This window comes from Sphaerodactylus townsendi, linkage group LG03 (assembly GCF_021028975.2).
Source record: "Sphaerodactylus townsendi isolate TG3544 linkage group LG03, MPM_Stown_v2.3, whole genome shotgun sequence".
Lineage (NCBI taxonomy): Eukaryota > Metazoa > Chordata > Lepidosauria > Squamata > Sphaerodactylidae > Sphaerodactylus > Sphaerodactylus townsendi.
This window is the reverse complement of record NC_059427.1, coordinates 71276614-71290886: the sequence shown is the minus strand read 5'-3', so window position 1 is coordinate 71290886 and position 14273 is coordinate 71276614. Positions and strand designations below refer to the sequence as shown.

The 14273-nt window shown below is 41.4% G+C and overlaps 1 protein-coding gene across 2 annotated transcripts in view; it reads right to left on the bottom strand.

The window, feature by feature from the left end:
* Window positions 1-6197: 6197 nt before the first annotated feature.
* The window catches only part of USP4 (ubiquitin specific peptidase 4), a 53679-nt gene continuing 45603 nt past the window's right edge, over window positions 6198-14273 (bottom strand). For both annotated transcript variants that reach the window (XM_048488708.1, XM_048488709.1), the window contains 6 exons: window positions 14180-14250; window positions 12322-12437; window positions 10396-10545; window positions 9408-9511; window positions 8359-8447; window positions 6198-8225 (listed from right to left, as the gene is read on the bottom strand). In XM_048488708.1, coding sequence (XP_048344665.1) covers window positions 8106-8225; window positions 8359-8447; window positions 9408-9511; window positions 10396-10545; window positions 12322-12437; window positions 14180-14250 — 650 coding nt within the window. In that variant the 3' untranslated portion in view covers window positions 6198-8105. The remainder of the gene's footprint in view (window positions 8226-8358; window positions 8448-9407; window positions 9512-10395; window positions 10546-12321; window positions 12438-14179; window positions 14251-14273) is intronic.

The following is a 14273-nucleotide window of genomic DNA, read 5'->3' as shown; positions in this document are numbered from 1 at the left end:
GATGAACTAGAAAAGCACAGATTCAAAGTCCCACTCAACCATGACAGTTGCTGAGTGACCTTTGGGGAGCCAGTAGGTGTCTATTGAACCTATCACATGATAGCTTTGATCATAAAATGGAGAAAGCCTCACACATGGTGATCTTCATTTAGAGGAAGGGAAGAACAAAAAATCATCACTAAACTGTTTTATAACACCAAATTCAGGCTTTTAATGGGAGATACTGAAGTCTGTTGACACACCATATTGCTTGTTGTACATCCATCTATGGTTTAATCATACTTATTGTTGATTTTACCTTCAACTTTCCCCCACTATTGGCCATCTTTCCTGAGGGATCATTTGTCCTTGCAAGAACACCAGCACTGTGGCTCACACTAGCATAGATTATGTTCTTGGGCATCAGTTAATTGCTTATAGAGAAGCTACTTGCTACTCACAGCTACTAAGCAAATCAGAACTTCTCACCTTCCTCTAGAGCCTTGTAATGAGAAAATATAAAATCCATCCCTTCATCTAAGTAGCCTGAATGGACTATTACTGAGTGGTGTTAACAAGTGTTATGGATCCATGGATCCATATTAATTGATCTTATGAACACTTTCTAACATATGAAACCCTCCAGCCAAATCAAGTTTGAATGTTTCACCTTTTATTGAGCTATCCCAACAGTGAGACAACAGTAGTATAAAACAGCAATTGCTGAAAAAAATTGATTAATAAAGATGTCATCAGCTGGATCTACAGGTGTCCAATTGACAGCATGGTCCCCTCCCCACCCCCCACCCCTCCCCAGTTGAAGGTTTCAACTGTCACGGAACCTTTGTCTCAGCTGGAACTTTCTCACAAGAGTATACTCACTATATTTCACCCAGTAGAACAAGGAAAAGTCAAAATGCACTTCAATTATCTTTGAATAAAATCCCATTATTAATCATCCCTCTTCCACCTAGGACCTCATCACCTTTAATATATCCCTCTGGCTCCTGGAATGGTGTGCTTGGTCTTTATTACATAGTCACTTCTCTGTCTCTTAACTATGAATCTTTCTTAATTCCTAGAGTTGCCACCTACAGGTTGCCAAACTCGTAGAGATTTGGGGGTGGATCCTGGGGAGGACAGGGATCTCAGTGGGGTGCAGTGCCATAGAATCCACCGTGCAAAGCATCCATTTTCTCTAGGGGAACTGATCTCTGTAGTCTGGGGATGAGCCGTAATTCTGGAGATCCCCAGGCCCCACCTAGAGGTTGGCATCCTTGTAATTTTTTTGACCTTTCCATTAGATTTCATCCACATAATTAATTAATACAGGTTTACTCTTTCTCCACTTTGAAACATGGAAAAAGTGAAACTTAACTGTAGTACGTCATGAATCATATGTACTTCTTACAGACAGGAATTTGAGGCTGAAAAAGTCACCCAATGCTGCCAGCAAGTTTATGGCTGAATAAGAATTTCAGCGCTAGTTCAGGCCCCATGTTTCCAAAGCACCACATTTCTTGCAAAGACAGCTGGATACCTATGCTATATGTAAGTCATAATCATTCTATAGTATTAGATTATGATAGTTGGTACATGGACTTTAAAAACAATATCTGTGGGAGACCCCATGCTGTTTAGAAGTCTGTACCACAAACTATTTTATGTAAAGATGACAGGATGCAAAATGGGAGAATACAACTTATTTGAAGAAAAATCATATGTTAGACTATCTCTGTGGCAGGAGAAAATGCCATGCAGCCCAGAAACCACACAACATCCCAGATACAAAAGAACTACTCATTTTGCAAAGTTCTAAAAATTCAGACCAGCTTGTGAACTGAGGAAAATTCTTTAATATTTGGTTGTTAATGTTGCCCTTTTTATTAAGAACAGGAAGATAAATGTCAGTTGCGGCTATCTGGAAGACCAACTTCTGTGTAGCAGATAAAAAACACTGTGAGAAAAACCTAATATAAAAACTCACAGAGACTGACTTTGGCCACGTATACTCAGACATGTCCATTGAGTGCAATGTGATTTACTCTCAAGTACAGTGATTAACAATGAAGCATATTTCTTCTCTTGTACTATGGTCAAAAAATTTAACCAAGGTATTTGTCTTCATTGGCATTTGAGCTTCCTTACTACAGAATTAATGGAGAAGAAATGTGCCATTATGCATATGCTGAAAAGAGATTGTGGATTGCAAGATGATGAGTACAATACCATTGTTTGAGGAAAAGTGTGTTCTTTGAGAAGGTGATGGGCAAGAAGCTGAGCCTGAGGGCCCCTTCTCAAAGCCTAAAAAAACAAAATCTGGATATGTTTTGCAGGCTCAGGCATTACCACTTCTACTGAAGCATTTCTATCCTGCTTTTTAATTAACATTGTCAGATGGCTAATAAAAAATTAATCAAGAAACATCTAGCCTCCCGTGGGTGCAGTAAAGGGGTGAATAAATGTCGCCATCTGAGCCAGTCTGTTTTATTGTGTACATCTGTTTTTATACGGTATAACTAACTGTGATTTTATTGTTTTTATGACCATTGTTCACCACCCTGAGTCCTTCGGGGGTGGGCTGTCTAAAAGTTTAAAATATAAATAAATAAATTTTCATAAAATATCAAATGTGTTCAGTAGTCAAGGCCGTCAGAAGAGTATAAGGTACCATGCATTACAGCAGTGGTGGCGAACCTATGGCACGGGTGCCAGAGGTGGCACCCAGAGCCCTCTTTGTGGGCACGCGAGCAGAGAGTTCATCATGTGGGTGTGTGTGGAAAATTGCCCCCCACATATCTAGGCCAGCCTGGGCTGGCCAGAGGAATGATATATGGGCACCACAGCGAGGCATGGTAAGGATTCCAGCTATTTTGTGGTGGGGGTTTATTGGGTTTCAGAAAGTAAAAGTTTTACTTCCCTCTCCCCCCACACCCTCCCCTTCCCCGGCCCCCAGTGTGATAAATAGTGTAAATTATTTCAGGAGATTATTAGCATTAAACCTAAGACCTAGTTTTGGGGAAGCAGTGGTAGGTAACCCTGTTGCCAGCACTGTTAAGCCCCACTGATGATTTTCAAGTGGGAAGAAATAGAGCGCTATCCTTTCTCTGGGCGTAAGTTCGGTTGCTGCCAATGGAGCTTTGGCTTCTGAGTGGAACCCTCCTAGGGTCATGATTCACCCTATTTGAAGTGGTTGCACAGTTAGCTTCAAAGCAAAGCCACCGACTTCACCACCAAGCTTACTCCCAAATTACGCATACCTCGGAGCCCAACCATTTTTCTAGAAACTAAAACCTCAGTATTCAGTGTTAAATTGCTGTGTTGGGTGTACACTTTGAAAGTGATGTAAATAAGTGGGTTTTAGGTTGCAGTTTGGGCACTCGGTCTTGAAAAGGTTCCCCATCACTGCATTACAGCAACATCCAGATGATTCATCTGTCTTTCACACATTTTGGTTTGGTTGTGGGACTGGTTTAGAAAAACCAGACTGGAATTTAGCCTCTACTGAATGAACATCCTCTGGCTACAAAAAAAGGATAGTGACAATGTCTCTCTGCTTAATTTTTTCTTACATCTATCGGAGCATTTGATATTGTAGACTATCAACACATCGTAAACCCTGGGGAGGGTTTTTAAAGGAAAAGCGACTCTACCGGGTGCCTCTTTTATTATGATATTACAGCTGGTTTTAATGTGAATTCTAGTATATTTTAATGTTGGATGCACATGAATTTCCAGTCATTTTAATTGCATGGTTTGCCTTTTTATTTGTTTGTATTAATTTGTTGTGCACCGCCCGGAGCCCCTTGGGGATGGGGCAGTATAGAAATCGAAATAATAAATAAATAAATAAATAAATAAAAGAATACAGGGATTATTGAGACTCCTGCTGGTTTGGGGCTTTTTATCAGAGCTGAGCCTTCAGTGTGGAACTGTGATGTTTACCAGTGTTCTAGTCACTCACCAATGCATTTTACTGAACCATTGAAAGAGATTATCCATAGTATTACAGTTTGAAATCAATAGGCTATTGACATTCATATCATGGCCATCTGGTCAATGTTTCCTATAACTAGATTCCCAAAATCCATGACCAATCGCACTTGGATATCCTACCTGCGCTTGTGAGAAGTTCTGGCTACTTCTCTTCCTCTCTCCTTGGACCTCTTCATTTCTGAAATGGTAAATATTATCCTCCCAATACCCTGATCCATTCCTGCTATTATTCATCCCTGTATTTCCCCAGGATCCTTAACATTGTTTGTTTGCGACTTGCTGTGTATTTTGATTTTTTAAACCCCTCAACAAAATTGTAACCTTCATTCTTTCAATCCTTGTTTTTGAGTGGATTTCTTTGGGGTACAGACCTCTCTAAACACTGGTAGAGATTCCCTATCCACCTCTTGCATAGCAGGTCTGTTCCCAGGTAATTCCCCTAACCATTCAAGGGAACAGACCAGGCCAGTTCAGGTAATAACATGGATTTCTGGACCACCCTCCTAATGGTTGGAACAGTTGCCAGAGTATCTTCTTTCATCTCATTAATAAACTAGTCAGCTGACCTGGCTAAAACAATTAATGCATTGAACCCGCTCAAACCAGATTACTCTAACAGTCTATAGGGGACTCCCCTTGAAGATAACTTAAAAGCTTCAATTGTACAAGATTAGCCTGTTTGTTGACTAGGCCCTAGCCATTATGTTTGCATCATGCCTGTACTGAAGCAGCTATAACTCAAGGTGCTCGTGACCTACTCCAACTGAGCTCAGCAGCTCTCCTAATGGCATCTTCGCTATAAATGACACACACTGTTCCCTTTACTGTTTCCACCCTCCAAAACAGGCTCCCGGAGAAGTCAGAGGGCCCTGTCTACTACAGCATTTCACAGGGCAAACGGGACATACAATTTTTAAGGAGTAAGACTGTAGGTTGTAACTGTGTGAACCTCCAGATAACCCCATCTAACATAGGTTGAATACCTAACTCCAGACTGAACCAATTCGCACAATTTTATCTTGTCTAGATTTTATTTATTCACTCTAATCCAGTCTCTGTCACCGACCCCCAAGTGCTAGTTCTGGACCCTCATTTTAATTAGCTGGAAAGGCAAGACAGCTGAATGTCATGAGTACAGTGATGAACTGTGCTCCAAATCCCACTCAGCATGTTCAAATACAGTTTCATCAGTATAGGAGATGAAACCTTGCAGCATTTTAAACCAAAGGCCATGTCCTCTTCAAAACATATTCTAAATTCACTACAAAGCAATACCTCCCAATCCGTTTTTTGGAAAGGCAATCCAGAAGAATATAATGGGTGCTTATTGACAGCAGCAGAAATCCAAGAGAACCAAAACATCCTATTGCTGTGCTAATTATTTAAAGACCTAATTAGTGTAGGCTCTTAACAACAGCAAGGTTAAATGTATTTCCTTCTGAATACCTGAGGGATAGGTTCAAAGGTGTTCCTTTCTTGCTTAGAGTGCCCTTGTAACTCCCAGGACACAGAAACTCTCAACACATTTTTTTAGATTGCAAGTCGTGCCATCATGAGCTCCAACAAAGGCTCTTTACTGAGAAGCTCGGCTCAGTCCTCTGTCCACTTTTTGTTAGTGGCAGGATTTAATCGGAGGCAACAAAATTTTTGGCAGAGGTGTACAGATTGAAAAACCAGGCAACCTCAAATGCTGATGCATAGTGTAAATTGTTTTGTATTAATAGTTTGTTTCTTGTGCAAACAATAGTTTGTTTATTTGATGTTTGGCTATTTGACTTGGTATTGTACTTTATGACTTGTACATGGTTATTTGTTAGCGTCAGCAGACCCTAATAAAATTGATATATAACCGAGGGAGTCTTCATCTTAAAGGAGTAAAAGTCACCATGGACTTTATCCTTGCTTTCTTAATTCCATAAAGACCACAAACTCTTCCACAGAATTAAGTCTAGGCTAGCCCAATCTCATCAAATCTTGAAAGCTAAGCAGGGTGGGCCCTTATTAATATTTAGATGGGAAACTACAAAGAAATACCAGGGTCACTGTGCAGAGGCATGTAATGGCAAACCAAATCTAAACAATTCGAAAACTGGGCAGGGTTGTCCCAAGTCAGCTGCAACATGACAGCAAAACAATCAAACAAAAAAAACCCCTCAGCTATATTTAACAGATTAGTGAGCATGTTTGATGTAGAACAAGCAGAAATAGCAAAGTGTCCAGGCTCTGTGAAATCCACTCCTTTTTATTTTTCCTTTATACAGTAAAGCCAGCCACTTACAAAGTGCTAGTCTAAAAACAGGTTTTGACACTATACAGAATGTACACACCAGCTAGGATCCCGCCCGGTCAGAGTCAAAGCCTAGTTCCTAACACCATCTTTACAGCATTTAGAAGATTCTCAGAAGCCCAAGATCACCCACAAATGTGCTCAACCCCGACCATACTAAGAACACAAAATAGGTTCCTGCTTCAGTATGGGGAAGGGATATACAGTTTACATTAAATTGCTCTTTACTTTTAAATATGTTTCCTTATTTCTCCAAAAATTACATTCCAAAAGATTACAGAACCCCAGAAAAACAGGGGGAAAAACCAACAGGGAAAACACAGTGCAGTGCTGTAATTCAACTTAGCCATTAAATAATTTCAAACCCACCCAACCCCATCCCTAGAGTGCAAGGGAAAAAATATCCAGTCAAGGTAAAACCTTAAAACATAAAAACCCAGAAGCATCAGTAACTGAACCAAACAACCCAAATCTCAGTGCTTTATAAGGATCATTCTGCAGTCCTGTATCATATTCAAAAAAAAAAAAAAAAGGGGGGGGTGTCAATAAGCAGAATGTAGCAGATAGCAAGGAGGACTCTGCTAGAAAACTACAGTGGGTGGGCACTCGGATACTTATCATCAGTTTTGCTAAAATGGCAAGTGGCCTGGCTATTTTATTGGTACAATTTGATTTGGGTGGTAGAGCGAGATCAGCATAAAACCAATTGGGACACAGGGTATTTCCCAGTCTGATGAAGGACAATCAAATGCTGGGAAAGTGTGGAGAACATAGTGGAACACCATTGTTGCATAGATGCTGAGATTGGCTACAAAGGGCAGGTGAACCGTAGCGGTTTGAGTGCTTCTGTAGAATAACTACAAAGCTTCACCCCCCTTCGAAGCTCTTATGTCTTAAGCTATTTGGAGAAGTATAATTACAGTGTCTACCCAACTGCACGGGGGTTTAGAGAGGCAGAGGCAAATGGCAATGAAGAGATCAGGAACAATTCCTGCAATCTCTATACAAGGAAACTTATCTTAATGGAATGGAGAGGGGCAGCAGGGATACTCCCATGTCTCTGTAAATTTGAAAGGGAGACAAACCGCTGAACATCTACTCTGGCATAGACTTTATGACAGAAAAAGTCCTAAACTTTTAGTGGTTCTGCTAAAAAAAAAAACCTGCATGAAGAGTTGATGACCATTCCTCTAAAATTCCTGGATAAACTGTTTCAATTCCCTGGTGGGTCCCAAGGAGAAAGAAAAAGAATAAACCTTCCCATTGCTGTTTGCAAATTACTACTGGAACATGACCAAAGAAGATTTGGTGAGATTGCTCAAGAAGCTTAAGACACCCACTGGATTGGTGAGAACAGGTGAATACTGTTGTGGTTATATTTAATTTAAAAACTATTTTAGCAGCACTCTAGTATCCCAGATGCGTTAAGAAGTTGGCCTAAAATGTCAGCCGGCACTTCTGCAGAGCTCCTGATACCATGCATCTTTCACAATGCACATGGCTTCTCAGCTGAAGCCTATTTACAGCCAAGGTTTTGAATTTCTTCTGGCCATGTGGTACATGCACTGCTTCAGTCACACTATGTAATGTCTGGCTCCACAAAGTTTCTGCTTTCAGCAATACTTTATTGAAGGGCAAAGGTAAAATTTGTTTCAAGAGCTTTTAAATTATAATGCAACTCAGTGTTGTCACTTTACTGCTTTCCCTGTGCTATTGTCACTGCTCACTGCATATCCCTGCACTGGACTTTCCATTTTGTGTTGTACACATGGAGCAGTTCTCAGATGCTTCCAATGCATTTTCAAATTAACAATCTGGTTGCTTGAAACACTGCCAGGTAGGCTCAGTTGGTGTCCATGCCATCACACTCTTCAGATGTCGGCTCAACACTCGTGCATGGAGATGGATCTCTCTTGGCTTTGCCATCTCTGCGCTGGTAGAATAGTACATACGCTGCTTTTGTCTACAAGACATGGATAAGACAAAAATGGTAGAAAGCACGGAAACACGAAGCATGGGACTAATAACATGCAGGCACAGAGTCAGATATAACTTCACAGACTCATCTTTCATCAGATTCACTCCCAAATACTTACTACTATTTGTTCTTCAGAGGCTGGAGACACACTGCTGTCATCAAAGTAGTACCATTTGTCATTTATTTTATTTTTTGCATAGGCAGTATCTGGGGAGGACAGGAAAAGAATAGGCCTGCTTTAGTGGTAAAGCATATTTTCAAGTAATGACAATCATAAATGCACTTTCCAAGATTGTAAGAAAGTCTCTTTTTTAAATAGACTTGGTATTCACTCTAACATAGTAAAGGTGATTCCAGGGTTTACAGGCCTCACATATAGCAACAGCCATGTGAATTGGTGGACTGCAGTCCCTTTTCCTTTTTTCATCAGTGCTCTGACAGGAGGAGCCATGGTTTTACCTTTCCTACTGAGCCCTCCACTGGTCTTCTATGACATACCCTTTCTTGAAACTGAGGAGACACTAACCTTCTGCCAAATTTGGGTAACCTGGTTGATTTCTCCTCAGTTATAAGATATTCTTAAGGCAGTAAATGACAAGTCTTTGCAATGCTGGTGTGAAGTGAGCTTTAAGGTCCCCGAAGGGCACAGAGATCACTGAAGCAGGAGTTTAATGAAGCAACAAAGATTTATTTATGTGCAGGTTATGTGGTGAATTTTCTTTAAAGCCTGCAGTTACCAGGTCTGTTGATTGCCAGACAGGCCTCACAACTCCATTCTCTTCCAGAAGTAGTTAAGCCTCTCTGCCACACTACCAGGCACAGCTACACATGAAACTGTCTGCTTTCTTGCTGAGACAATTCCCTTTTTCAGTCTGCATTCTCCCCCGGGCAGCCCCTAACTTTCATCTCCTGTGGGGTTTTTTGTTCCCTTTCTAATCCTCCGTCCCCTCTCTGAAAAGAGACTGGATGCTGGAGCAGTACTCCCGTAGGCTCAGGTGTGATAAAGTCGTTGTTTTACCTCTCAGGACAGCCTCCTGTCCATCACACCTTATTAGATTGCCATTTCATGGGTCATAGAAGGCTAGGTTCCCAAACAGTCATTTGTCTTTTATCCAGCATGTTATCTACTGAATAGTTATGCAGTCCCCTCCAAAAAAAATTACTCACAATGTCCCACACCCATGCCTCCATAGTGATTGGAAACAGCAATGAGGTCATATGTGTATGGGCTTGCTGCTGGGTCACAAACGAACTCAGACATGTTCAAATCCCTAGAAGAAAGGGGAATAAAGTGAAGGCACAATTAAGATATGACAATAATGTCACAGCATCATTACATTCTCAGTCAGCCTGAGAGTAGAACTTCTGCCAGCTCAAAGACAGCACTGTCTGTTTGAACAGCCCTGAATATCCTTTTATTTAAAAGAAATGCCAAGAAGATTGTTATGGATATAGGCCTGAGGGGCAGTTCACAAGATTGTAAAATCATCACTCTACTGCTGAAATGAAGCTTCAAGCATGTGACATTTCTGGATCCCCACATTTTGAAGGGCTAAGATTCAAGAAAAGATTCCAGTTTCAAGTCGTATTGCCAGTCATTTGTTTTCGGCCACTGAGTTGCAACTAATTTATGATGACTCCTGTAGGGTTTGCCTCCATGTAACAAGCATGGTCTTCGTTAGTTATTTAAAAAAAGATAAAACAGGAAAAGATAAGGAGAGAAACACTAGTGAGGGGGAAAAAGAACAAAGAAAAGGGGGAGGAGGAAGGGAGGCTGTTTCCGAGAGCTCAACAGCTCACTCACACTGCTGATTCTAGATTTTTTTGGAACTGATGGGTCTGAATCCAAATCTCTGCAGTTCACCTGTCAAATTTTAAGGTCCCCACTATCTGGGGAGGTAAGAAAGAAAAAATTGCTCTACAGCTGGCAAAATAGCCCCTATCAGCAATGTGTAGTCTGGGAGCATTCGTAAACTCAACCAGAGTGAAATTCCACCAGAAGTCCTCACAAGTACTAACCAAGATCTAATCTGCTTAGCTTCTGAGATCTGATGAGATCAGGCTAGCTTTAGCTATCCAGCACCAAGGAGTTAGCCCAAATCAAACTGTGTGTCTGTTTTGCTCTGGAGATCACCTGTTAAAATGAAAGTCTTACCTGATGGGGAATTCAACCACAGTGTCAAGTTTATCTCTCCAGTATCTGTTGTATGAGAAACGTTTCAAATGTACCACCAGAATACGTGGAAGTGACCAAAGGTCAAACTTTTTGGTGGCTTGCTGATGCTTTTTGCAATTAGGACAATACCTGAAAGGGTAGGACAAATGGAAAGTAACCAAAGTCAAATATTACTGCAGAAACCTCACCTTCCATCATTTCAATCCATCATATTTTTATCCTGTCCTTCCTCTAAGCAACCCAGGAAGGTATACATGGTGCTCTCCTCTTGAGGACTGCTGTCTACATTAAATGCTATTTTAATAAATATAAATCACAAATGTATATGAAATGGGGGAAGGGGAGAGGAAATAACCTGGATTAGTAAGGATTAGGTGCTTCTGCTTTTCCTTACTCTCTGTAATTTCTGCAAATAAAGTGAATATACAACTCAGAAAATGCAGTTAAAATCAAGAGTTACACTTTCAGGGATGGCCTATGAGACTTGTTTTTTCACGTGAGACACAAACAAGAAAGACTGCCATTTGATTCTTTTTAAGGCATCAGCTTTTATAGGTAGTTATCACAACAGGCTATAGACAAAACTAGGTTAATTTCTTACAGTTTCTCTGCTCAGACTACAGACTGACAGTCTGAAAGGATAAAGGCTGAAGGAACAGAACAACAGATCAAAGAACTAGTTCCAGTCCTGTTTCAACATAGTTGACAGCAGCAGAAATGGATGTAAGAAATTAAGTAGAAATCATAGGAATGCTGCATCAAATATACTAATAAACTGAAGCTGTGGGATACTTTAGGCAAAGCTTCATTAATTCAAAAAGACCAGGACTGTTGCATCTATGGGATAACATAACCCCATACTGCCCCCAGAGGGCACTGTGCTCAACCAGTAGTAACCTTTCTGGCTGGCCTCGACGAGGGCCAGAGCTTTTTTGGCCTTGGCCCCAGTGTAGTTGAACTCTCTGTCTCCTGAGACCAGGGCCCTGTGGGATCTGATTCAGTTCTACAAGGTCTGCAAGACAGAGATGTTCCACCAGGCCTTTGGTTGAGGCAGCTACAGTTTTCCAACTTGCTGACCTTACCAGGGTCCTACTACTGTTTAGAATTTTTTAACCGCCATCGCTGTGTTCGTGAATTTTAATGTTTATAATACTGAAATTGTCTATTATTTGATATTCTTTGATATGGCTTATGTGTTATTAAATTATGTGCTAGCTGCTCTAAGCCCCGCCTTCGATTGGGAAAGAGCAAGATAATAAGCCCAATAGAATAAAATAAAAAATACAATACATACACACAATTTTCCCTGTGCCAACATACTGCATTTCTCAACTGTATGCAAGGGAAGCAAATTGTTTTCCAAGCAGGGGTGGAGATACCAGAGGGGCGGTGGGTTGCGCGTTGCACCGGGCACGCACCTGGGTGTGTGTGTGTGGAAAATCCCCCCTCCCCTTGCGGCGCACCATCCCCCCACTTACCTTAATGAAACAGTGCAGGCTGGAAAAGCAGCCTGTTCCTTTCAGGCTGAAAAAGCCCCAGGGTCTCATAGGAAGTGTAGTTCCCATCAGACTGTTTACAGCCTGAAGGGAATAGGCCGCTTTTTCAGGCTGAACTAAGATAAGGGGGGTGGGGCACAGAAAACACAAAGTGTCCACCGGGCGCACTCTGGCCCAGCTATGCCTCTATTTCCAAGATAAGCTAAACCCTGGCCTTACTGGGCAGAGGTACTTTAATAACATTTTACCATGTGTACCAGCAATTTGAGATGGTCACCAAAAAAGCAGCTATGTAAATCAGCCATTTAAGCTGTATTTTCTGTGCTGCAATGAAAAAGGCATACATAATGTGGGAACATTTCATTCACTGCCAGGGATATGACTTCTAAGAGAAAAATTATAAACTTACCAGGGATCATGTTCACCAAGTGTTTCCATTGTAGTGAAGAGTTCAATGCAGTCTCTAAGAGCTACAGTAGCTTTCTTCTTCTGTGGCTGGAACATACTGTTGTGTTTTTCAAATGCCTACCAAAAGCAAATGCATATTTTTCATCTCTACTGCAAAATGCATGCTGATTTCTTTTAATAACCAGTATATTACCCTGGACACTTCAGATATCTTCTCACAAAACATCTTGAACAGGTTAAGCAACCTTTTTGCCTGAGCCCCTCCCCCAACACAACATATACTTGTGAAAACACTGGGTGCATTGGCAATGCTAGAAGCAAGCTGAGCTCCAGTGTGCTGACAGTCCCTTGGGAACTAACTTCAGGTGCCTGGGCTGAGAACCAAACCTGCGTGCCAAACCAAATGGTGTGGCATGCAATTATCTGGCTCACGTTCCAGGGTTGCTTCTCCAGTCTACAACTTTACCTCAGCTCAGTTCTCTGCCTCCTTCCTCTGTAACTTGACAATTATCAGTGCAATTTAGGAGGAGTGCTGAGGTGGTGCAGTGAAGGTGCCACCAAGCCCCCTCCAATGGGGTTTTGGGAGGCACATAAGGGAAAGAAAACAACAAACTCTCCTGCTGCCTGAAAAACCTCATAGCCCAAATAGGCTGCAGGCTCCCAGGTCAGCATTCCCAGGCTAGAAAGCTGGTGGAAGCTGACTACTGTCAGTTCCACCCCGGGAATACCCTTGCCCCTCCGCCTCCATGCCAGTGTCCAATCTGAACACCAGCACAGCTCTGCAGCAGCCTGGATTTCTGGCTTTCACCATCACAAAGTTGAGGGGCAGCTGGTGGGGCTGCTCCTTACATTGCAGTGGGGGGCAAATGTGCCAGTGTAGTTCTCTGTCGCTTCCTATGCACATTCGCCCCTCAGCATCAAGATGGGGCTGCCTGCCTTCTTTGATACATGCACAGAACAACTGTGCTATCTTTGTTGTAATCACATACTACAGCAAAGTTACATCTATTGAGATGTAGGCTACAGTGTTAAGAATTACAACAATGAATTCAGCTGTTGAAATGAGAACAGAAGTTTACTTGTACCAGTTAACATGAATTCAGAGGGATTAGTGCATTTGTGTGTTAGTGGTATACAAAGAAGGCAAAATGAGACGCTGACACAAAGCTTACTGGCTGGAGAATTGGAGAAGAACAAACATTAAATACAATTCAACCAAAGAATTTCAGAGATCCCAGGGAAGTCTTTGAGATTAATGAAGTATTTAATTTCGCTCCAAAATGTGAATATTACAGTTTAGCAATACTTTGAAGGCTGGTTCTTAGAAAAGAGAGACTTGTGAAGCAATAGCAATAGTAAAATGGACCAAATATTGTGAAGCAATAGTAAAATGGACCAAAGAATACTACTGGGTCAAAAGCACTACAGGCTGGAATGTGGGATATTATTCTAAACAAACTGAAAATCCATAAAGAACTACAAGAGTAGGGTGAGAAAGATGTAGGAGACAGTTACAAAATCTTTCCACCAATAGCATGACATTGATGAGCAATTTCCAGCTCATGTAATACTGACTTTCAGCTGCTCATCAAACTCTGCAACCATATGGGAAATGGAGGGGGGAAAGTGCTCTATGTGAAGTTTTGGAGGTACAACAGGAAAATGGAAACCTTACAGCATGGATTTTTCAGTCTATACTAGTTACAGCAAGTGCTCCAATCTCTATTTCTAAGATCAGCAACTCCCAACAGTTTCCCTGTACCACTACTTATTTGCACATGTCACCTGTCTAACATCCTGGCATGGACTAAACTCTAGCACACAACACTACCTTTTAACAAAAAGGAAGCATAAATCACCTGAGCTTCTTGTTCATCAAAAAGCAACTTGCGAGTGCCAGGATCCCAGTCAATAGCAAGAGTCGCATGGGCTGGAAAAGAACAAGGATCATTC